Source organism: Eleginops maclovinus, chromosome 18 (assembly GCF_036324505.1).
Source record: "Eleginops maclovinus isolate JMC-PN-2008 ecotype Puerto Natales chromosome 18, JC_Emac_rtc_rv5, whole genome shotgun sequence".
NCBI classification, from domain to species: domain Eukaryota; kingdom Metazoa; phylum Chordata; class Actinopteri; order Perciformes; family Eleginopidae; genus Eleginops; species Eleginops maclovinus.
Genome location: NC_086366.1, coordinates 15,430,684 through 15,455,917, shown reverse-complemented (window position 1 = coordinate 15,455,917; position 25,234 = coordinate 15,430,684). Strand labels below are relative to the sequence as shown.

Here is a 25,234-nt window from a genome sequence, read left to right as displayed (position 1 = left end):
ATTCCCACTGTGACCTGAGGCAACTCCATGACTTTCAGGAACACCTTCATGTTTTAAACTACTGGTTTGTTGTTGATCAGTCCAGAAAGAAGAGAGAAACATCTGGAAACCAGACTTTGACAGAAGCTGGGAAATCCCCTGGGGATTTTATCACTGGAGGATGATTAAACTATGGGGTATGCTTCTGGCTGATTGTCTAATTTGGTTAAAAACGCGAGAACTTCATCAACATTTGTTGGCTTGTGACCTCAAAATGGTGTGGTAAGTGGCAAGGCTTTGATTAGTGTGTTTGACTTCCTTAAAGTTTCTACTGTTATTTCTAGTTTCTAACTCCAGGGGCATTCTATGAATAAAGTTTACTTAAATACTTGCTGGTTATTTTAACATACAAGTTAAATATCCAAACACTGTTGAATGAGTTTCTCAGCGGTGAAGGTTTGCTTTGATTTTCTTTTATGGTTGCCTAAAAAACAAACAAGTTGAGATTTAATGACAACATAAATATGATTGGTATTTGATCAACCACATGACTTTTTGGATAAATCAAGAAAATAATCATCAGCTCAAACTGGGGTCTGTATGCCAGTGATTTCCATTTCTGTATGACAGATTTCACATTTACATTTAATAAAAAAAAAAAAACGGCACAACGGTTTGTGGAAGCTGCTCTTTATTTGTAAAAGAAAGAAAAGACTTCAGTCATTGTCTGCTACACGTTCTAATTACATAAAGAAAATATCTGCGGAGACAAACGCAGAGAATATCCTGAATCAAACTTAGGTAGAGTCAAATTTGATTGAATTGCTTTCATATTTCATACATCTTTCACTTTTGAACTCAAAGAACAGTCAGTTTTTATATACACACAGAGCGCCGATCAACAGTGCTCCTCCGCTCCACCCTGGTCCTCTGGATCTTTTTATACAATTAATTTACATCAAATCTGTGACCCTTTTTCCCCCGTTAGCGTAACCAACAAGCAGACACACTCCATCCTGTCACCTCACCCACTTCCACTGAGGAACGATAGTGTGGAAAGATGTGTGCAACATGAAGACAACTCGTTCACATTCAGAGTAAAGGCAGCCTTGAATACGGTCAGTGAGTCAATGGCATGCCAAGCTTAAAGCAAATGGAGCCCACCACCCAGTGTGACGTTCAGATTCGTGGATTACGTGTTTTTACTCTAGACAGGAAACGATCCATTGCAAGAAACCCTAGGCACAGAATCGAATATATACTGCTGACTGACTCATACTCTAACCCCTGCACTTTGAGTACAATGGAGATTGTGAAATCTTTCATCTAGTAAAAAGGTTTCTTAACACAAAACTCATAGAATATTTAGTGCTCTATCATTCCGCTTAATAGGTGTAATTTATATAATAGTTATTTTTTAACTCTACCTCTCAATGATAGTCTGAGATCCTTGTTTAATGCTGAAGCACTCCCACAGGTGTTCAATGATAGATTTTACATTATTTTTTCCCCCCATTCTTAAACCAATAATCATAAATAAATACAAACAACACACGAGGAATGTCTACTGTAAACACGGTAAAAAAGACAAAAACTAAACAGGTGTAAACGCCATTAGCATCACTACTTAGTGACAGTTAAATAACTGTAGGGAGTGGATGACTGATGATCAGACCCCCTCCGCGCTGAACATCAAGCCTTTACATCCAACCACAGTATTTCCAAATACATAACATCAAAGTTTCTCAGCACCCATATCTATCTTTACAGAATGCACTGTAAAATGGATAAGGAATCCTCTTTAAGGGGGTTTAGACAGCAGCATTACTCCACGTCTCGGACAAGTTACAGAATAATGGGTGTGACCTACCGCCAAACGTCACTGGGACATGGTTACCATGGTTTCTGACAGTCGTTGCACCATTGTGATCTTGACATGTCTGTATTTGGGGTGTGTGTGAATGTTTCGCTGTAGAGTTAGACTGCAACGAGGACAAAGCTTTGCTGCTAAGTGCTTCATCTTCCGAGAGACACTTTTCTTCAAATTACATGAACTGCATCTGCAAGAAAGGTAACAAATATTCTTAGTAAAATGTTTAAATGAGAATAGAAATAATCAGTAAGTAAATTGACTGTTTGCAAAACCCTTCCCCAGAACAGCAATAGCTTTACAAATCATGGCCAGGGATAGCAGGTATGGAGAGCTCTGAATTTGTGTTGAGGTGTTGTTTATCGTGCTGTTCATTGGTCGGTCTGGTTCTTCTTGGCTTCTTAAAACCAAAAATATGTGTCGCTCTCAGAGAGAATTAAAGAGCAGAAGAAATAGTATTGAAAATGTTGAATCAATGCATCATCTAATCTGCGTTTCTGATTGGCCTTTACCACCAAACAAAGGAATTTATAATCTTCAGGATTTTATATGATTTAACAAAAACACACAACTTTAGCCCCTGTTGATGCAATTAGCGCTTCAAAATGTGAATGGAATCAATTGAACTACAAATTCAAAAGAAAGCGCCTTTGGTAATTCATGTTATTTAGCCCATTTTTTCTGTAAAATTAAACAGTAAGTAACGATTTGTTGTAGGGTTACCGAAAGCAAAGTTATTCAAACCCTACAACACCAGTTAGCATGTTTATGAAATAGGGAGGATACTGACTTCTTGTTACAGATCTGTTAGCTTTAGCCCATGGCCTTCAGCATGATATCAAGACCCTTTTTCCCTTGTCTTAAAACGAGTCAGCTGAAAATATTAAAAGTCAGTCAGAAACCAAATTTTAAGCCGACCCATAGAGCCCATTAACCTACAACAATTTTCTTCTGAGGACATTTGAGTTTCACGGTTTTTAAAATATAACCATGAATGTTGATGATAACACTGCCTAATGATAACTTGAAGGACAGAGCTAAGCAAACAGTCAATTGGTTAAACTCAGCAATAGCTGAAAAGTTCATAAGGTGCAGGTTGGAGCAATACGTGATGACTGTGCGGGGACAAAGGATTAGAATGAGTCTAGCTATGTTAAAGACGCATGAAATCCATTAAACAGCAAGAAATCCAAGCAACAAAGGTCAAGATAAAAGAAGAAAGAAAGTAAACATGGAGCATCTAATCGAATGAGGGAGACATCAAGTTTGTAAAAAAAAAAGGGAGTTAGCAGTGAGCTTGCAACACATGCAGGAACATCCGCTAGCAAAGAGCATGCTGTACCTAAAGAGACGCTCTACAAGAAATCCTTGAGAGAGAGGTGTGCAAACGGGTCCTGTCCAGGGGCTCGGAGAGGGCTCTGGCTGGAAGGACTAGAGGCTGCGGAGGGCTATTTCAGGACCAAATACAGGAAATAGGAGGACCAGAGGAGAAGTCAGAGTCAGTACAGAGACTGAAGCAGGGATGAGATTAGTTTGGAGAGGCTGTCATGTATGAAAGAAGGGTTAATAAAAAGGAGTATTTTTGGGCGGAGAAACTGGGAATCAAGACAAGGGAGATGATTCACAGTTTTACTCATCATTAGAGTGATGGGTCCATTGTTAAAACTGTCATCATCTTCAGCGGTATTCACACTGACGACAAAGCTTACAGTGACTAATTACGCTACACGTCACGGCACAATGAATACACCTATTTACTCAACCTGATAACTGCACAAATAGATACTGACTTCATTGTGCATCAGCTCGGTGGCGTGGTCAGACTGCTGTGCACCCACCTGAGCGCTGGACACAGAGCTGAAGGGGTTGGGAGGCCTCATTACAGGCTGGGAGTACATCATGGTGGGCGGATTCATCATCCCCATAGAGCCCATTTGTGGAGGCTGCGCAGAAAGTAGAGGTGTCATGTCAGTGGGGCTTCAAACTATATGTGGAGTTTATATCTGTAAAAAGCTTTTTGGTGTATTATTTAGTCTGTCACACAATAGTGACAATTTATTTAAGACCAAGAATATATATGTTTAAATGATGTGATTAGTCCAAAAATATCCAGTAAACTATAATGACTAGGATAATACAGGCACATTTGAGAAGATTTGACTTTGAACATAAAAATACAGCTTTATCTTTGAATGTGTAATGTTTCACATAACCTCTAGAGGGCGCTAAATTCAAACATTTCAAACTCTACACATGATGGATTTTCACTCACCATAACTTAAGAATCATAGGTGACTATGTATACATTGTAACTGTATAGATTTGAAACTATTAATCATTATGAAGAATAATCATATTTGCAACGAACAGTGCTGTCTATGTGCGTTCCACATATCACCCTCCATAATTAAGAAGCAATTAAGAAAGCACAACCCGGTGTCAGTAAAGTGGACTATTCATAAACTGATTTTGCTTTAAATCAAAATAGATTTTAGTGACAACTTTCAAAAGAGAAAAGTCTCTTAATCCTTAATTCTTGAAACTCATAGGTAAGAAACCACAAGGCATGTATCTGATTCAGCGGCATTCAGGCATATAATACTTGTGAGTTCCTGAATGCTACTATATCTACACTGTACATTTTCCAGAATACTGACCATGCCGTATCCCATCATGCCTGTGGGTGTGGTGGCAGGGAAGGCCATGACTGACGATGGCTGAGAAAAAACGAACAGGTTAGTGAGAACAGAAACTAGCAGCAAAACAATACATCACCCTGCCATTATTGGGCAATAAAATGACCGCAGCAGAAATCAAGAGCACTACAGTTAGAAATACGTGCGTCACCATCGAAACGGGGTTCCAGGTCGTGGACGGCGCTGCTTTGGGCTGCCAGTTGGTGCCACCGGTCATTCTCTTCTCCCCCGGCTGAACCCAGTGCATGTCACTGCAGATTAAGACGACAGCGGATGTTAGCAACAGTTTGTAACTGCCCTGAAAGCACAAAGCTGCTGCTGTGCGTGTGTGTGTGACGCAGAGAGAAAGTGTGTGTGTCTGTCCGAGTGTGTCTGTTTTTTAAAGCCACAGAGCGCTCATTTCTTACTTTTTCATCGTGCCGTTTCCGATGCCGAGGTCTGAGAAAGAAAAAAAAAACAGTTCATTGGTAGGCCTTAATGAGCATGCGCTTTAATTAGAGGAGCTGGAAGCCAAAGCATCACACTCACTGCCCACAAGGTTGGCCAGGGAGGAGTCAAGGTCATCTGACACCAGCTTGTCCGGCAGCAGACCGCATGCCTGGCTGGAGCCGGCAAGAGTCGGTTTCAGGATGCCCCCAGAAATATCTGACAGGGCAAAATAGACAATAAACAGATGTATACTTTCAGAATTTTTAAAGTATTTTGACATTTTGTCAGCATTAGTTTTACAATTAAAAAGGAGAGAGTAAAAAAAAAAAATGTTTCTTTCAACAATGTTAAAAAAAAGAAAACCATGAAAAATGTGGAAATGTTTTTGCTCTTTTAGGTTTTTCTTTTGATAAATAATCTGTTAACGTTCAGGACAGAAAAGGCTGCTACAAAAACTAAAATAGCTTTATTGTTTTGTAAAAGTAGCATAACTTTACAGCTGAGATACTTTCATTTCAGATAAATCATAACCAGTCTAAAATTGTGCATGTCTACTCTACTTAGAAACAACCATAATGCAGAATTATTGTGTGTAAATACAAACTCCTCACCATCACAATCGAGGCTGTTGCTGCCTGCGGCTTTGGCTCCAAAAACGGACTCAAAGTCCACTTGGAGTCCTCCGGCTGACTGCTGAGGAAGCGGCCTGCGGCGTCGAGTATCCTTCACAAGAGACGGAGACAGCTGCAGTTACAGGGATAAAAAAAGTGAAAGCTGAACACTGCTTCGACTGTTTTCTGCACCGGCCCGTGTAGAACAGTGTCCATAGATGAAACAGTAAAAACTGGTTTACCTGCAGGAGTTTTGTAAATTCTCCTGCATGATTTTTCATTGCACTAACTGAAGTGTGGACGTGATTTACCAGCACAACTTGAAATCATTGTTCTCAAAAAACTTTAAAGCTTCCATTTGAACTCAAATGTTGTCTTTTTGAAAGGAAGTTCCAAGAGGACAATAATCAAATTTAGTGTCGTTATTTCAAACCATTTAAAACTATTTCTACAGAACAATTGAACAGAGAGCCAAGTGCTACCACTTCCACCACAGAATAGAAAAATCTCTCGCTGAGTGCGCTGCAGAGCCTTCAGTACCTCTGAATAGACCTGCTACAGTAGAGGGCTCAGTGGGGAAGGGAGCCTGGTGTGGGAGATGCTGAGCAATGGACACTGGACCACAGAAGGAGTCTGACACGCCACAGGAAGCAGGAAGAGGAAGACAAAGAAGAAAGAGGGCAAAAGAAAAAAGCATTTCAAGACCAGGCCAAAGAGACAGGTGGGAAATGAGAGCAATACAGGCAGAAAGAAGACAGATAACATGTCTATCACTACTGTAGTTGTTTAGTTCTGGGTGTTTTAAGTAAAGTTTAAGATTAATAGAAGGCTGAAATAGTGCAGAAAGGTATTGTAGCGACTAAAAGGGGGGGATTAAAGGAATAGTCTGACCTTTTGGGCAACTTCCTGCTGAGAGTTAGATAAGAAGATCAGTAAAAACGAAAAAATAAAAACTGATAAACTCCTCCCTTTTGGTTTCAGAGCAGATGTGGGGTGTGTAGTAACAGACAAACAAGATATAAAAGGTTATCAATCTTCTCATCTAACTCCAGGAAAATCATTGTATTTCCCAGAATGTCAAACTTTTCCTTTAGTTTATGACTACATTTCTACTGATTATATAAAAACAGGAGCCCTGAGGGTAATGCATAGGACCCTATGTTTGCCAGGGCTCAGGAAACATAGGCTGGGATGGTGAGCCATCATAGTACCTGAGATGGAGTGTTCTATCCGAACTGTGCGTTTGTAATTGGTTGAAACGGATGAGTTTGTGTCAATAAAGGGATTGTAACGATCTGGAGAATCAAAAATAGGGTTGGTAAAACAAGAACAGGTTTTAACTTAAAAGCTCTACGGCATGTTTGTAATACAATGCAACACAAAACTGTTCATTTGAATAGAGGATGGAAAGTAAAGCGAAATGGGTGTATGGCCTCTACACTGGCTAAAAAAAACATAGCTGGAGCTTTGTATGAACTGCAATGTGGATTGTTTTGAAGACAGACAAAAGAAGATCAATTAGAGACAGAAAATCAACATTCAGCACAGTAAACATGCAGGCTAGTCATGCTTTAAGTGGCAACAGAGAAATGAACAAGAGCGACAAGACTTTAAAGAGAAACAAAATGAGTCGTTACCACCAAACATTTCATGACTGGCTGTCCTAGAGGAAAAGCTAACACCGTCTGAAGACACGACAGGCAAGTGAGTGGCATCCACAACGACTTTTGAGAGGAAAGGGTTAAGGTTTGGCATGGATTCATCTCCAGCTTCAGCAGAGGTGAAAGGATCTAGGCAGGCAGAGGAAAGAGACAGAGAAAAAAGACAAAAGACAGAAAAAAAAGAGTGGAGAGGAAGAGGTTGGAAACAGAGTCAGACAACAACAAGAGAAGGAGAGCATGCAGAAAAGAACCAGAAAGTTCAGATGTTGGTTGGAGGTGCTGAAGAGGCCGCTGCGTACCTGCCCACGCTGTTGCCACTGGAAGCCCTGTTGAGCCTGATTGCATGGAGGCCTGGAAAGATGACTGCAGGTCAAACAGGTCGCTTTCCATCTTCACTGCACTGCAGAGGGAAAAAGAAAAGCAATGTTTAATAACTTTAAAAACAAAAGAAGAAAAAAAAGAAAATTGAAAATAAAGGTTGGAGATAAAGGTCAAAAAGACCCTATTAGTCTTAAAAATACACTTCCCTATATTTACAGCTACTCATAGTGCCCTCACAGCAAAATGCTGATCTTTCCCATAAAATGTTTAAGTGATGCCAGAAAACAATATTTCTGTTCATCAAAAACTGTATAATTATTGAAAAAAATGAAAATCGTGTCAAATAGAGCGTCTGACAGCAGAAGTCTGTTTTTACAGAGCTGCGAATAAATAGGGGATGGATGTCCGGTCGGTCTGCTGGGGGACGAGTGGCAGGCAGCAGGTTTACACTGAAACTGTAATTTCTGAATTAGATTGTTTATTTTACAGTCCTTTTATCTGTAGAGGAAGTAAAGAACTGTGACTCAGGATTTATTTGTTGTTTGAGGTGCAATATATTACTCAGGAGCTTTAAGACATGAAGAAACTGATATTCTCCGCTTTGCTCCAAAGTGGGCGGGGCCGTAATTTTGGCCGGAAGTAACGTTAGCGCCATCATACTATATCTATTTTTTTAAACCCTGTCGTCTATGTGATTGTTTTTTCGTAACTGTTGTGTTCCACATGGACTTCAATGAACAAGGTCTTCTTCTTCACTTCTTGTACAGGAGAGGGTTTGGTGATTGGACAAATATATTGGTAGTTTTTGGGGGAAATGAGGGAAACCTGCTTTGATGCCAGTGTGAGTTCAGTGAAAGGCAGAACATTGCATTCTGTAGCTGTTATTTGTGCTAATAATGGCAGCATGGGTGTAAAATAGTTCAAATGTGATTTTTAAGAACGTATATCCATAACTACAAATATATATACTGTGGATTTAAGCCGTACCCATTGGAGCAGCTGGGTGTGGAGAAGAGGTCGATGGCTGGTGCTGTGCTGATGGTGCCCCCGGTGGTGGAGACCGGCGACGTGTCAGTGGTGGCGAAGGAGGGCCTCTTGGATAGTTCTTTGAGCCTCTGTTCCTGAGTGAAGAGAAACTTTCATTCAAACATACAGGCAACAACCAAGAATATCAAAGTGTAAAGGTGATGTTTTTTAAACAGAAAGTCCACCTTCAGAGCTTTGAGTCGAGCCTGTTCCTCTTCCAGAGCTGCCTGCTTCTCCCGCTCATCCACTTTAGTGAAAGACATGCCTGTACTGGCCAGCGATGACACAGCGTTTGACAGAGTGCTGGCCCTGCAGGAAAAAGACACAAATGTACTCTGCATGAATTGGTTTATTCTTTTTTTTCAATGGCTCACGTGTAAACTTTCTCAAATTGCTTTAATTTTTAACATAATGTCATATTTTTAGCTCGTCAGTCATAAGTAAATGCTTGCTATACAAATCACAGTCAAAGTAATTCAACCTTATATCTTTGAGCGATATAAATAGGAAGATAGATTTGAGGAAAGGATGAGAGGACTTCAGTAATAATGTGGGGAGCTTTAATGTACCTGCTGGCAGCAGTGGAGTCTTTGACCTTCTTGCCCTCTAAAGAGGCCAAATGCTGCTCCAGAGCTTCGAGAAGGCTACTGGGAGCCTGCCGTGACAGAAAAAACACAATCAGCAAGTTCTTAAGTCGTCTGCGTGGACATCAAGACCATCAAGGACAGTGGTGGGCAACCACATCACACACCATGAAATACACCAAAGAGCCAATTTATGTCTTCAATTAAGAGGTGGAATTTGGGCCACAAAATTAAACGTTGGGCTTACAGTTACCCACCACTGATAAATGACTGCATTCCAGCCAAAAAGCTACTTTGGATGAGAGTCACATCTATGTGGGATGAAGTACTGCGGCACAGCTCTTTCAACAGCCTGGGCGTTGTTGAATTGGCCGTGTCTAAGTACAACGGGGCAGCCACTCTACAGGAGATGAGCTACACTGGTTTACACCTCAATAACGTGACCAAAGTGAACAGGAATTTACCACAGCAAGTGTTTTTTCCTTCAACTTTTTTTCACCACGATGTAGGAGACAGAGTCAGAGCAGAGGCATGCATAAAGACAACACTGAAGCAAGTCACGGACATAGAAGAAGAGTGAAATGATAGTACTTACACAAACTGTGAACTATAGTGGAAAGATAAGGGGGAGAATACAGAATATAAAGGTGGTGACAGTCAGAGGGGGAATGCATTTTGAGCTGCAGTTCTCCGGGGGTAACGTATTTCTGTTAAATTGGTCCCCCATAGCACAACACAACAGTATGTGCAGTTCATCTAACTGTCACTGTGCAGATTTACTGAGTGGACTGCAATTACAGTGATTACTTTAAAACACTTAGTGGAACAACACCTTTATTTGCTGTAGAAAGAAGGAGAAGAAGAAGGAAAGGGCAAGAAGAAACGGAGAAGGAGAAGAAGAAGAAGAAAAAGGACAAGAAACAGGAGAAGAAGACCACCTCCTCTGGCAAACATGCGCTTGAGAAGGAAATCATGCAAAGTGCCTTTTTTTTAACTATTGTGTCTTTTGTACTAAAATCTAGTTAAACGCCGATGATAATAACTGAGCAGATAGAGCTCCAAATAAGAGTTAGAGAGTAAGGAAAGACTTGGGATTAAGAGCGAGAAACCTGTCTTTTCAGATTTTTCTCAAGGGTCGGGGCTTACCTGTGAAAGGTCCGGGATATCTCCTCGATCAATGCCCACCTGCTGTTAGACCAGAAAAAAAAGAATTACAATCACATCCCTGCAGCATTAAGGCAAACAGAAGAAAAAAACCAACAACATTCAGTTTGTGTTACCTCTGCTACTTTGAGGAACTCTGATATCCGAGTCATTCTGGTGAGAAACTTCTTGTAAATGTCCAGACCTTCTTTACACTGAGTCTTCTTCATGTCAAAGTATTTCTCTATTTAGTGAAAAGAATAATTTACTATTAGCAACCAGAAAAATATGGCAGAAAATTAAGGCAAATGGTGAGAGTGGTCTTACCGAGCAGGTTGATGATGCCTTCATTATAAGCAGCAAAGAGCCTGATGGAGTCTTTGAAGAGCAGCATGAAGGCAGCATTGATGACTCCATTAGTCAGCTCGTTGGCATTGACCTGAGGGAAAGCAGTCGTTTATCTTAGAGCTCCCTCTAAAGCGAAGTGTTGATGTAGAAAAACAAACTACAGTGATGCATCTGCCTTAGTTTGCAGCAGCCCCTTCCAGCAGCTTTTTACTACAGGAGCTGCAGCACCGCGGGGGGGGCTTCACCTCCAACTCACATTGAAATCGAGGAGGGCATCCATCTGGTTCTGAATAATGGGGATCGTCTTCAGCAGCTTCTCTGTGTTCATGGTCCTCATTACGCCGTCCACTCTGTTCGGACACATGAAGAGTGGGAGCAGGAGAGGGCACCGAGAGGGAAGATGGGGGGGAGACAGAGAGAGATGAGTAAACAGCGAAGCTCCTAAAACACAGACTGACTTTATTTCATTTTAATGACAGGTGTCATACTTAAACCCTAAAGATATTCTGTGTACTATCATACTAATAAATAATAATCATAAAACTGTTTTGAAGATATCTGGAAAATGTTAATTGGTTTAATTCTGACCTTTTTTAGAGAACATAATTAGTGACTGAATTATAAAAAAATACTTGAGATGTTGAGCAACAGAGAATATAAATAACATTCTTATTTCAGAGATATTTAAATAGGATACAAATATGTAGACAATTTAATGTTATATAATAAAATAAAAAGTCCTTACCCGCGTTTAACTTTTGTGAAGTCAAAGGCGACCTGTCTGTATGAAACAGCTTTCTCGTTCAGATATCGACTATACCTCCTGATAAATGTTGACATGTCATAACCTGTGACAGAAGAAGGAAAATGTACCTTAAGAATCTGTGCATGTATTCAGAACAACTTAGAACTAGAATCAACAACAGCCAGAATCAAGGTGTTACCTTGTAGCCCACTTTTGTCCAGAAAGTTACTGAGGTTGAATAACGTATTCCTTGAGGCCAAGTACTGGACAAATCGCTGCGAAGGAGGAGAGCAGGGTTCAACAAAACACACTCTGAATAGGTAACACATTAATGGTGAAATGATCTGCTTGTGCATGCTGAGGAGTGTCACCTCATTGCCGTAGACCATGAGGTGGTGTGTGGTGATGAGAGACTTAAACACCACCACCCAACTGGTGTTGGTGGTCCTCTCAAACAGAGAGTCCGCCAGCTGGGGGATGTTCACGTTCATCTCATTGGTGCAGTGGATCAAATCTGAAACAAAACAACACAAGTTTCCGTTGAACAATATCTGTGTAGGCTGTAAAAAAAAAGTCCATCAAAAGAAAAACGTTACCAGCTCTTCTTCAATATATTACGCTTATTCCGTCCAATGATATGAATATTACTGCGGCTCAAAATGTATAAAAGATATCTCTCATGATAATTCAATTTTTCTAGTGCATTATTTCACAACTATTTTGATACACATTAGTTGTTGAAGTCGTTCTATAATAGTCCAATTTAAATGTTTGTACAAACCAACAAATTGTTAATTGTTGTAAATTATGATGGACAGTTTGTCACCCACTTAAATAAAATCCAATATTGTGAGAAAAACTGTTAAAATATCATTGCATAATCGATATCAGTGTGTTGAGTTAGGGATATTTGATATTTAGTAATATATGTAGATATTTGATATTTGGTAATACCCCTGTATTAATATCATAACATTGGGTAGAGGTGACAGAAGGAGAAGAAGCATTTGTGTTTTCCAAAGCTAAACAAATAATGATATATTGACTCGTATATAACCCAGCATATTGTGAGTGAATTGTCAAAAAGGCCTCACGATGAGCTAATGAGCCGACAACCTGCTGCCTACGATGAAAAGTAAAACGTGAACACAGAAGCACCATTTAATTTTTGGCTGTCTGAGACAAAAACAGTCTCTGATGTGACTCACACTTAACTCCTCCACAACAGGTTATTATGTGCAGTTTGGTAACCTGTTAGCAGCATTTGCAAAATACCAAAAGTTGCAAAACAGACTGCTGATAATACCTATACACAAGTGGATACTTTTCAAAGAGAGGTTTGGTCAAGATAAGACTGAAAATGGATTCAAAATTGATCTCCAATTAAAATAAAAACATCAAATCTTGACACAATCAATTTGATAATCAACTGATTATGTTATTTCTCAAGCATTCTCAACGCTTTGCAGAGTGTCTCCAACTTATATCATTCTAAACAAAGGATCAAATGTTCATATCTTATTTATTCAGTTGTATTCCCTCTATATACCCCCCCTGAAACCCTCTGTTGAATGTATAATTGAAATAGGTTATTCATTTACATTTTAAATTACCTAAATTATCAAAAATATTATTGCTTTTTTTCCTGGCATGTTATACTCTAAATGCTTGATCTTGGGCAAATCTATTCGTCCATTATTAACTGTTAATACATCTCATTGCAAGTGATAATAATTACCCTATAGACCTGAGTTACAATAACAGAATACTTCTACTCAAAACACCCTCGAACACTGTGAGTAAATGCAGCAACAGTATGTTAAGCAAGAAGTTTTCTACATGAAATTAGCATAATAAATAGAGAACCATCACCGATGTAATCAGGGATCCATGAAGCAGAAGTAGACACTGATAACATTCATTTCAATTGTTAATGGCATGAAAACATTCTTTTAACAGAGCAAAGTTAAGTGCAGGACATTAAGATGTAAATCATACATTTTCTGTCCCACTTCCACTGCAAACATGTTCACCCTACATCCATGTGCTGCTTGAATGATGTTAGTCAAAGTGCTAATAACCCTGCCATTCACAGCAGCGATCAGACTGACGGGGTAATTGGGCCTCCCTTTCTGTCCTATATTTGACTTTTCAAAGGCAGGGGACTTTAAGTAGGACAGGATAACCTTCCAGAGAAGCAGCAGCATTTATCATGGGTGGCTGAGTTGCCCACAGAAGAAAATGATGAAGAGGAGACGAGTAAGGAGGAGGAATATGGGGGAGGAGGATAAAATGACAGCACTGTCATGCAACAATCAGCCACTAAATATTCACTGTGGTTTACATTAATGGTTCTATTTCATGCATGTAACAGTCGTGAAGGAGCATGACACTGCTGAACAGTGTCAATCACCTAATTATAACAGTACTATTTTATAATTAGGGTGGGTTATATGCTGGGAATCAATACACATCACTAATAATTAATGCCGTTACTTTTACCGATATTTTCCGTAGTAATGTCCCAGTATTGGTAGCAAGTTAGCTTAGGCAGGTATCCTAATCGTATCAGCCTTCATTTTCTAAATAATTACCCTATAACCTTAATTTTTTTGCTCAGAAGCAATTGTGGAGGACTAGGTATTGAACCTTAATACTCTCCGTTATGGTACAAGATGTGTTTGTAGCATTGATTTGGAAAAATCGTCAACAATCAAAAAAACTAGAATCCTAAAAAATGATCACTGTATTCATTGTTCAAAATGTTAATATGAAAAAGAATCTTCATCAGTCATGATCAACAAGTCACGGTTCAAAGGAAACAAGCAATATGTAGAAACAATCACACGCATCTCTGATGAATGTGATCTGCATGATTATTTAGTGTTGTTATAGAGAGTAAAAAGTTAAGAGATCAGAGCGGAACAGAATTAAATCATCAAATGTCAGGTTAATTATCTGGTTTACTTAAAATGTTCCCTGTAGTTTTTGACAACTCCACAAATCAACAAGGGGATAACCCTCCAATATACACAGGAAAACTAATTTAAAAAAGGAAATGTTCTTATTGGACTGCTTATGATGAGACATATTTGACTATTGATAACTTTGGATTCTGGCTAGGTAAAAAAATATTTGTAGGAATTTGTAAAAAATATATTACTCAAAGTCACAGACCTAATACATCTTAGTGGAACCACAATAAAAAAGTCTTCTATCAGGCAACAAGTCAAAATATTTCCTGGTTCCAACCTCTCAAATGTTTTTGCTTTTCTTTCTGTTATGTGATAAACTCAATATCTTTAGGTTTTAGACCGTTAGTCAGACAGAATCAATACTTACAATGCATTAGCTTGACCGTCTCTAAAAAGTTCCTGCAAAACTGCTTAGGATAGTAAAACTTTTAAGACTATAAGATAAGAAGCACTTTATTGATCCCAATTTGGGACATTTTTGAAAGACACAACCATATTCATATCCAGACTGATTGTGCTATATACAGCAAGTAGCCTATGATCTCCAAACTCAGGCTGTTCCCCATCTCTTTCTCCCCTCATTTTATGTATTGATAACTCTCTTATTATAGGCATTCAATTGCCATGAATAATACATATATTTTGTCAACTTTTCAGAAGGGGATATGAAAAAAATATAGCCGATGAAAATAATACATCTGAATGTATAGAATAAACTATAAATCAAATAATCCAGACATATTTTAACATTAAACAAGATAATACTGTGTTAATATCTACATGCATTATACACGGCTCTGTTGTTTACTGAGACACGTCAGTCACATTGGATATTTGAGTCTCACTCTGCCAAGTTTTGCTCATCTCACCTCAGGGGAGTGAGCCGGAGCAGCACAACAGGTGTGGAACCTGCAACTTTTAACATTATGCCAAAAATACTCAGCAAACCATTACCCTTTTAACAGTTAACTGATCATATTTTCCTCGTTTTCTCTCCACGGTTCATGACAATTAGCTTGAAGTCAGCACACACTTTTCCTGCACTGTTACTGAACTCTTATGATGACGCAGGACATTTAAAACAAAAAACACTTTCATTGCTGCCATCATACATTTGCAAGTGCAGATCAATATGCAGAAAATCTACCCACTGTCTGCTTAAGTACAGAAGAACAGTGACTCCTCTTTCTGTGAGTGCACCACACTAATGGTCACACGAGGATTTAAGCTATTGTGCTTACGTCAGAGTACAAGCAGAAGTGTGTTTGACTTCCTGAGTAAAGGAGGAAGGAAACTCACAAACCTCAGCCACAAACTCAGATTTATAGTGTCTAATACATCATGATAACTCCGTGAGAAACATCAGGTTATTACTCAGTCACTTCACAGTGTAACATCCAACACACACTTGTCCAGTTGCAGGTGCACCAAGATGGGAGATGAAATTGGACTCCTTTAAATGTTCATATCAGGGCCTGTGAGTGGCAGGGGCCCACTAGCTAACACTGATTTACCTGTTTCCTGTAAGATTCAACTCAATAAATATCCATCCAATGTTACTGCAACGCAGACTAAACATTCAGGATATAAATCAATGAGTAGACATGGGAATGACACGAGAAAAGGGGTGAACAAAACCAGACAGCCAGATAAGCTAGTGTGACAGCTATTTGTGACAAAAAAATGAAAAGAAACTCATTTGTAAGGCTTAATAGGGGACGCTACGTCTTTCAATCCGTTTTAATTATGTAGAGCACTATGTCAACAAGGCCTGAGTGCGATGTTATAACAATATAATCTCCCTGACATGAACAACTTAGCATGTAGCCTCTCAGAGGCTTTGAGGCCTGGTAGCTCCTCCACCGCCATAACTCAGACAGCTGAAGCGGCGTTTCCACTCAGCCTGCGGTGATTTAACACTTGTGTTCTGTAAAGTTTTAAAAAAGGATACTCACAATCCAAATGTTTCTTTTTCGGGCCCATTACTTCGTGAGTGGTTGCCTTGCATACTGTTTTGGAAACGGCGGATCCCGTTACACTGTGCTGGGCTGCAGTTATCCTGTCCGTAATGCTCTGCCCCGACATCTTCACTCAGTTAATGCAACAAAAGACTTAAGAAATGTTGTCTGGCTTTATCTTCGGGTGTGAGCTTTATAAGGAAAAATAGAAAATAAAACCTCCACCTCCTCCGCAACCTTGCCGGACCCCCTTTCCCACCTAGGTGGAATAAAAAATCAAAACTAGGCTATGGCAGACGCGGACCAGGGGAGGGCGGAATAAAGAGAAGCGAAATCCGACAACAACAACAATCAGAAAATGTTATATTGTTTCTTTTTGTGGCTCTTCGTCAGTCAGATTTCCGGAACGCGGTGATTGCAGTGTCCACTCGCTGACTCATCCGACCCGGGTCTCTGTGTCGCTCTCATCCCGATGTGGTACGCCGGATCCCTGCGTCTCTCCTCCTGCCTGCCTGCCTCCGCCGCTCCGCCAGTCGTCGCCGCCGCTTCTCCTCCTCCTGCCGCTGCTCCGCCGTAAAACGCTGCCAAAAAAAAAAAGACCACCGAGGAGGAGGCGAAATGGCGGGCCTGATTTGCTCTATCTGCCGAGTCTAAGGGTGAAAACCTGGCTGCACACTCACGAGACACGCCGCCCCTGCAGAGCCTGAATCAGATGTTACGCTGCTGAGTTCCCATAATGTCTGCTGTGGTGCAGGTGTTCAGCAACTGACCGCAGGCCAGCTGGGGAGGGGAGGGGAGGGGAGGGGAGGCACAAACGCTCAGTCACAGGAGTGCCAGAGGCCTGGAGGAGACGGTGCAGCCTGCATGGATCATTGGGGAGTGGACAAAGTAAGAGAAGGCTGCAACAGGCCTGTCACAGTGAAGCAATCACAGTTTTGGGATGTTTCAAACTATATATTTATAGAGACATTATTCTGTCTGGCCATAGCTCACGTGAAATCACTATTATAATATCATAATGAAGAGTTGTGATATTGTGGCTTTAAAGTATATTTGAACAGCCATTTCAAATGATCACACGTTATAATTCTCACCAAAGACTAACTGACTTTTACATGTCTATAAACAAGGTGACATGTTTACAGCCTTTTGTTATAGAAGCCATATATACATCCTGCAGTGATAATAGTTCAGAAGAAAAAATAAACCATGCTCAAAACAGTGCTAGTGGAAACTGTGGTGTTGAACAACTACATCAAAACTCTTCTGATGATATTACACATTCAATTCTATAATGATCAAAAAGTGAGGTGTCTGGCTTTGAATTAACTAGAAAAGTTCATTAGTAGTATATATTGACACTTCTTATGCTCATCTATAAGATATACATATAGACTTACCTTTGGCATTTACAGAGATCATCCACAATGCAATGCAAGAGATATCAGGCATTTGTTGTGTTACTATAAAATATGACAAAGCTTGTTTGTGTTATAAAGTCAATACAGCCTAATCCTTAAGTTCTTAACATATTTTTTGCTTACAAGATGCTTCATGATTCATAGTGTTATTATTCAACAGGAAATTCTGAAATAAAACAAAACTACTCCAAAAATAACTAAGATGTACCAGTTTGAAACAGCTGAACAAAACTCTCCCGAGGCTACACAGACGTTTTGTGTACTACGATAAAAGGAATTTGCATAATCAAGAAAATGAGGTATTTTGTGATTAACTAAACTGGGAATGTGAGTTTGTATTCTTGTGAGTATCTGATCTAGTCTTTATCTTTTCTGCACTTTCAACCCTTGATCAATTTGGGTCAGATGGATCAAACCTCTTGCATTGTCTCTTTTTTTGTTGTCATTGAAAGTCCTTCCACGACACATCAAGCTTTTACATTTGAGAAATTTTAGTTTATATAAATCAGGTTTCATTTTGAACGAGACAGATTTGTAGTGAACGTTGCAAAGACGTTATTGATTAGGCTGTTGTTGTTTTAAGTAGTGGTAGTTCTTTGGTATTTCTCTTAAAATGCAGTGACGTGTTGGATTTCAGTCTTTTGTTTAGTCATGTTCTCTTTATCTCCCATCTTCAGTCCACCAAAGGTGTTTTCACCTCAAAATGTTATCTTTCTGATATCTAAATGTTCTTGACTAATGATCCATTATATTAATCCATCAATCATCCTCTCTGTTATATGTTTGTGTTGATATATTTTTTTCTTTTGAAGCACTTTTTAGAATGGTTCATACACACAGTGTTATTATTGGTTCCTTAAAGAATATTAGCCGTTTCATTCATTGTTATGTCGAGAGGAAAATTTGAAAGGCTAAATTAAATAATACCCAAATGAAACTATATGAAGATATTTAAGTCGGTGAAGAGAGAATACTGCTGTCTTTAATTAAATGTCAGGATCTTGGAGAATACTAAAGCTTCTCATGCATAAGGTTAAAACTGTCTTGAAGTACAAACTTTGGCAAGTGTAGGAAATGCAAGCAAAGCAGTGGCATTTAAAACTGAAATAATGACGTAAATGTTATACTGTCTCGATGTCTAAACAACGTTATACATAAGATTAATTTATCACTTAATTCAACATGTGAAACTTAGTTCAGTCAGACAACTCAAGTTTAAAATGTTAATTATCAGCAGAATACAGCCTGAGTTTAGAGTCTAGGCTCCAGCCACATCACTCCCAGAGAATAACATTTCTGTTGGCACTTAATATGCCTAACATAACATTTCATTCAAATAAAAAAAGAATTACTCCAATCTTACAATACATTTTCAGCAATAAAAAAAAAAATTGTGCTGACAGCAAAACATTCTTGATGTGAAATTACCAATACAGAATATCTCATTTGAGAATCAATACACTTTTTTTATGCATTGATATGTACAGTGGGGCAAAAAAGTATTTAGTCAGCCACCAATTGTGCAAGTTCTCCCATTTAAAAAGATGAGAGAGGCCTGTAATTTTTATCATATACCTCAACTATGAGAGACAACATGAGGGGGAAAAAAAATCCAGAAAAACACATTGTCTGATTTTTAAAGAATTTATTTTCAAACTATTGTGGAAAATAAGTATTTGGTCAATAACAAAAGTTCATCTCAATACTTTGTTATATACCCTTTGTTGGCAATGACAGAGGTCAAACGTTTTCTGTAAGTCTTCACAAGGTTTTCACACACTGTTGCTGGTATTTTGGCCCATTCCTCCATGCAGATCTCCTCTAAAGCAGTGATGTTTTGGGGCTGTCGCTGGGCAACACGGACTTTCAACTCCCTCCAAAGATTATCTATGGGGTTGAGATCTGGAGACTGGCTAGGCCACTCCAGGACCTTGAAATGCGTCTTACGAAGCCACTCCTTCGTTGCCCTGGCGGTGTGTTTGGGATCATTGTCATGCTGAAAGACCCAGCCACGCTTCATCTTCAGTGCCCTTGCTGATGGAAGGAGGTTTTCACACAAAATCTCACGATACATGGCCCCATTCATTCTTTCCTTTACACGGATCAGTCGTCCTGGTCCCTTTGCAGAAAAACAGCCCCAAAGCATGATGTTTCCACCCCCATGCTTCACAGTAGGTATGGTGTTCTTTGGATGCAACTCTGCATTCTTTCTCCTCCAAACACGACCAGTTGAGTTTTTACCAAAAAGTTCTATTTTGGTTTCATCTGACCATATGACATTCTCCCAATCCTTTTCTGGATCATCCAAATGCCCTCTAGCAAACTTCAGACGGGCCTGGACATGTACTGGCTTAAGCAGGGGGACACGTCTGGAACTGCAGGATTTAAGTCCCTGGCGGCGTAGTGTGTTACTGATGGTAGCCTCTGTTACTTTGGTCCCAGCTCTCTGCAGGTCATTCACTAGGTCCCCCCGTGTGGTTCTGGGATTTTTGCTCACCGTTCTTGTGATCATTTTGACCCCACGGGGTGAGATCTTGCGTGGAGCCCCAGATCGAGGGAGATTAGCAGTGGTCTTGTATGTCTTCCATTTTCTAATAATTGCTCCCACAGTTGATTTCTTCACACCAAGCTGCTTACCTATTGCTGATTCAGTTTTCCCAGCCTGGTGCAGGTCTACAATTTTGTCTCTGGTCTCCTTTGACAGCTCTTTGGTCTTGGCCATAGTGGAGTTTGGAGTATGACTGTTTGAGGTTGTGGACAGGTGTCTTTTATACTGTCAACGAGTTCAAAAAGGTGCCATTAATACAGGTAACGAGTGGAGGACAGAGGAGCCTCTTAAAGAAGAAGTTACAGGTCTGTGAGAGCCAGAAATCTTGCTTGTTTGTAGGTGACCAAATACTTATTTTACCGAGGAATTTACCAATTAATTCATTAAAAATCCTACAATGTGATTTCCTGGATCGCTTCCCCCATTCTGTCTCTCATAGTTGAAGTGTACCTATGATGAAAATTACAGGCATCTCTCATCTTTTTAAATGGGAGAACTTGCACAATTGGTGGCTGACTAAATACTTTTTTGCCCCACTGTACATATTTGTTTCGAAGTTGTGGCTGGCAAAGGTGGGCTTCAATGTCCGTTTATGTACTGCTAGGTAATTTCACCTTTTATAATACAAATATTAGATCTGTCAGATACATGCATATGTAAATAGCATAACATGGAAATATTTAATTGAAATAAAAGTTAATATATATACAGTACACATTTAACTACAGTATTGAATTAATGCAGAAGTCAGAGTAGACTGTAGCTGTTCTGCACCATGACACAGGGGGGCAGCACAGTGCCACGATTATCTCCAAACAAAGTCTGTCATGTCACTTGTGGATCTGGAGCAGCTAACATTGTCAGACTTCATGATTTAATAAAACTAACTCTTCAATTCAGAATTACTGCTGTGACAGGGTACAGTAAGCCTGCTGGATTATTAACGTAAACCCAATTCAGTTTTACAGCCAAATTGACACAACTTAGTCAGTGTATGTTTTGACATTATTTTGAAAGAACAACCCATTAGCATGATTTTTAACCCAAATTATTATTTAAAATTAATTAAAATGTACATGCTTTATTACATCATAAACCACATTTCTGCATTATTCTGTATTAAACATTGAACTCCTCAAGTCACTTGTATGATGTGTGGGTATATAAACTGTGTGAAATACAAAAGCTACTTCCCTTTGACTGACATCCTTGACAAGGTAATGTTGAATAAAAGCAGTTCTATGTTGTGCTCTAAATACAGGGTTGGGCATACATAAACAATAAGCCAACATGTTTTCTCTTCTCTTCTGGGAATTTTCTTAGGTTTCCAATCAACCAAAAGATAAAGATAGAACAAACTAAAGAAAAAATAGAAACAAACTCTGTTCAATAATCTGAATTGAATAATGTAATATCATCAAAACGTTGTTACATGTGGAAAGTGTCCTTCTGCTGGGGAAAAAAAGAGAAGAATAATAAGGTTTCTGGCTTTTGGAAACATGACACACTGAGGGACAAATCACAGACTTGCCTTTGATGATGGCCTCACTTTCCTGCCAGTGTTAAAACTGGAGCTTCAGATTACAGCCGGCACTCTCACGGGTTTTGTGATGCAGGCCAGATTGTGTGATTTAGACATCTGTTTGTTGAGTCTGGATGTTTCAGGTTGATCAGATAGAGACGGCTCTATCAGGCAGATCTAAGTTTGACGGTGGGCCGGAGCCATTGAAAGTCTCAAAGCACAACAACCTGCGGGAAACATTCACAAAGCTCAGGAGGGCTTCACAAAGGTATACTGTATGATAAAGGAGTTTTTCCAGCAAACATGACAACTAGCAGATGAGGTCCAACATAGGGTGCAATGAGAGAGATATTTATGGAACTTGCTATGCTTTAATGCCAAAATAACACGTAATGCATGATCAAATTTACTGTGAAGAAAAGCAACATGATAAATGAGACATTGAGCATTGTTTGTGTGTATATGCACATGTTTTCCTTATACCCATAAGTGTATGATTTCACCATATACCTGAAAGAAAATCATGTGACTGAAACACAAGAACATTAGGTATACTATACAGCTGCTAAATAGGTCATTTGCTGGGTGGGATTTGTAAAATAAGCAGGATAGTTGTGGATTCAACACATGTATTCATGTCATTAGGCCATCTGATCCTGTGTGGTTCGTATGGCATGTTTGTTTCATATTTGATTTCAGCAATACGTCATGAGAGGGGCATGTGAGCTGCAGACAAACAAACACCCCTGTAGCCTGATGTGTTTGTCCGGGATCTGCAGAGCCATTAGGAGTGTGTTGGTCCTCTGCTATGCAAAAATCTTTTTAATTATGTGTTCTTATTTAATGTACACATATTGAAAAAGTCAAGTTATAGAAAGATGCACAGAGCTGAATCAGCCCCCAGGGAAGCTCCAGGGCAAAAATGTGCCGTGGGCACCCAACACCTACACATCGCCCCAACTTAAGCCAAAAATAACAGTAGACTTTTCACAGCAGACATGTTAATTATTTACATTATGAAAAGCACAAGAGACAATGATATTGTTGTATTCAAGTGTCCAATTAAACCAGGATTTCCATCCAAGTTATCGCAATTTGTATCTTATTTTACCAGTATATTATTGAGATTCTGAATCTCTTTTACAACACATTTTAAATTGAAGCACATTGACTTCAACACAAGGCAGCAAGATAACATAGTTAAAAAGGGCCAGTCAAACCTCAAACAATGGAAAACATAGAAGAACTAGGACATTTCAGTTTTTGTATTTAGCTGAGGTTAAATTATCTTGCTTGTACCTCATTGAAAGCATGAGTGACATGTAAGTCATATGCTTCATGTGCTTTATGATAAATGTAAGCCTTTTTTTCCATTCCATTTGCTCTCCACTCAGGTTTTTTATGTGAAAAACACTTGACAGCGAGTCAAGATAACCTGGGACTGAAGCAACTTAATAGGATTCAGCCATTTATTTTATTATTTAAACACTGGCATTCTTCCTACTGTGACTTATCCAAATGTCTTTCTTATATTCCTTCCCCAAAACTTCTGTATGTCAGTTAGTTTGTGACCATATATGGTTAATCCCAATCTTTCTATAACCAGATCTAATCATTGTTGTAGCGTAGCCTTCATAATTCCTCCAAGGACTCTACAGCAATGCTAGTGATTCTGTGCAGCTGTATTACTCATTGTATTAGATAGATAGACATAATTACTGAACCCACTTAAAGAGGGCATCAACACCAAAGAACTTTGGAAATAGCCACCTGAGGGCCCTTACCATTACAGTGTTGTGTTTTAAAAGTGTGTATTATCTCACAACAGAGTTATTGTTATCCAGACAGCCTGGGGCCTTCAGGGAAGATGCCTACTTTGCCAAGTTGTAGATTCAGCCTGAGTCGCGTAGATGTGTCTAATGCTGTGTCTGGTTTATCAGTAGTAGAAATGCATGAAGACAGTGGAGCTAGAACAATAGAACTTTATAACTCCATCTACTGAGAAAGATGTGTGATTCAATTCAAAATGGACGTTCTACATCAGATTACACATACGGGAGTGCAAACAATGAGCAAAAATATCTTTTATTCCGTACTCCTATTGTGTTGAAGGAAAAACATCAAGGAATAGAAAAATAATAAGAAAGTAAGAAAGAAAATTACTTGTTGCTTATACTGTCAATCCAACAGCCGCAAACTAAATTAGTTATTGATTGAAACCACCAATTGGAGAAATGTAATTAGTTTTCAGCTATTTTTTCACAGCTCTCAGAATAATCTTTTCATTTTCTGTGGCACAGAGCTCTATGGTGTCCAACAACTGCTTAAAAACCCCAGGAAAAGGGGTCACACTGTTGCACTGGCTGAGATGTCCCAGCATTATGAAAATGGGCACTTTAGTATATTGAGTAAATACCACAAAAGCTATGCTACACCCATAGCTGTAAATACTCACTAGAGGACCAATTGTGTTTTAATACACAACTTAAAATAGCACACAACACATGCACCATTTGCTCCTGTTTGAGTAACAATTGATAAAAAAAAAGAGAGAGTGCCCAGACGGATTTTTTATTTATTTGGACTTTATGTGTGACCTGTTTTTAATGCTGTATATCTACAGTAAGAACCAGTGTCCTTCACAGTATGAAAACTGTGTCCTGGCTCCAACATCCATCGTTAAACCCCTTTGTATGGACCAGTTTAAAGGTCAAATAAATCTGCAATAAGATGTGAGTCGCTATCTCGAGGCAGAGTAACAAACCTTTAAAACCCTGCACCCTTTCAACTTCAGCAGCACCGAGCACACCACGCTGGAGATGTACACCCCACTGAAGGCCTTTACTCTAAGTGACGCCTTGTGCATCACAATTACCCACACACAGCCCTGCATCAGACCGTGAGTTGACTTTTATTTTCATGTGAATGTGGGCCGCAGCGGCAGCCGATGACAGCTTAATTCCCGAGCTGGGCCCCCCCTGCTGGGGCCCACCGTTTGTGTGAGCTGACAGACGGAGATCAGACTGAGGAGAGACGAGTGGGAACCCTCAGAGCGCGCTCAGGTTTCTGGGCACTGTGAAAAGATTTGTCCAAACTATTCATATCTGACGGAGTTTCCCATGTTCTTCACTGCAGCAGGGTTTTCGTATAATGAGCTCCTCTATCTTTTTCATCTATGCTCACACAACAGAAACAGATAAAGCTGACTTTTTAGTTGAGGTTCTTGATGCCAGCAAAAACTACACGCCAGTGTTGAACTTTTCTCTCGTCACAAACCAGGGGAAGTGGGGGTCCATCCAATTACTTTGGAAAAGGCAGGAAACAGGTAAACAGGTGTAGAAAAAGAGTGGGGATAAAAACGAGCTGGAAAGAAGGGTGACCTCAGTTTAAAAAGGGG

The 25,234-nt window shown here is 39.5% G+C and overlaps 1 protein-coding gene across 1 annotated transcript; it reads right to left on the bottom strand.

Moving 5' to 3' along the window:
- Nucleotides 1-653: 653 nt before the first annotated feature.
- Nucleotides 654-17,147, bottom strand: picalmb (phosphatidylinositol binding clathrin assembly protein b). Its single transcript, XM_063906948.1, is given in 24 exon segments — nt 654-2,039; nt 3,192-3,297; nt 3,640-3,792; nt 4,507-4,566; nt 4,697-4,796; nt 4,953-4,983; nt 5,074-5,190; nt 5,586-5,673; nt 5,675-5,697; nt 6,126-6,218; nt 6,797-6,880; nt 7,223-7,375; nt 7,546-7,646; nt 8,555-8,688; nt 8,779-8,902; nt 9,163-9,248; nt 10,324-10,365; nt 10,458-10,564; nt 10,648-10,759; nt 10,925-11,018; nt 11,414-11,516; nt 11,613-11,688; nt 11,785-11,927; nt 16,344-17,147. Coding segments are annotated over 23 exon segments (2,247 nt in total). The 5' UTR covers nt 16,474-17,147; the 3' UTR covers nt 654-2,039; nt 3,192-3,204.
- Nucleotides 17,148-25,234: the final 8,087 nt, after the last annotated feature.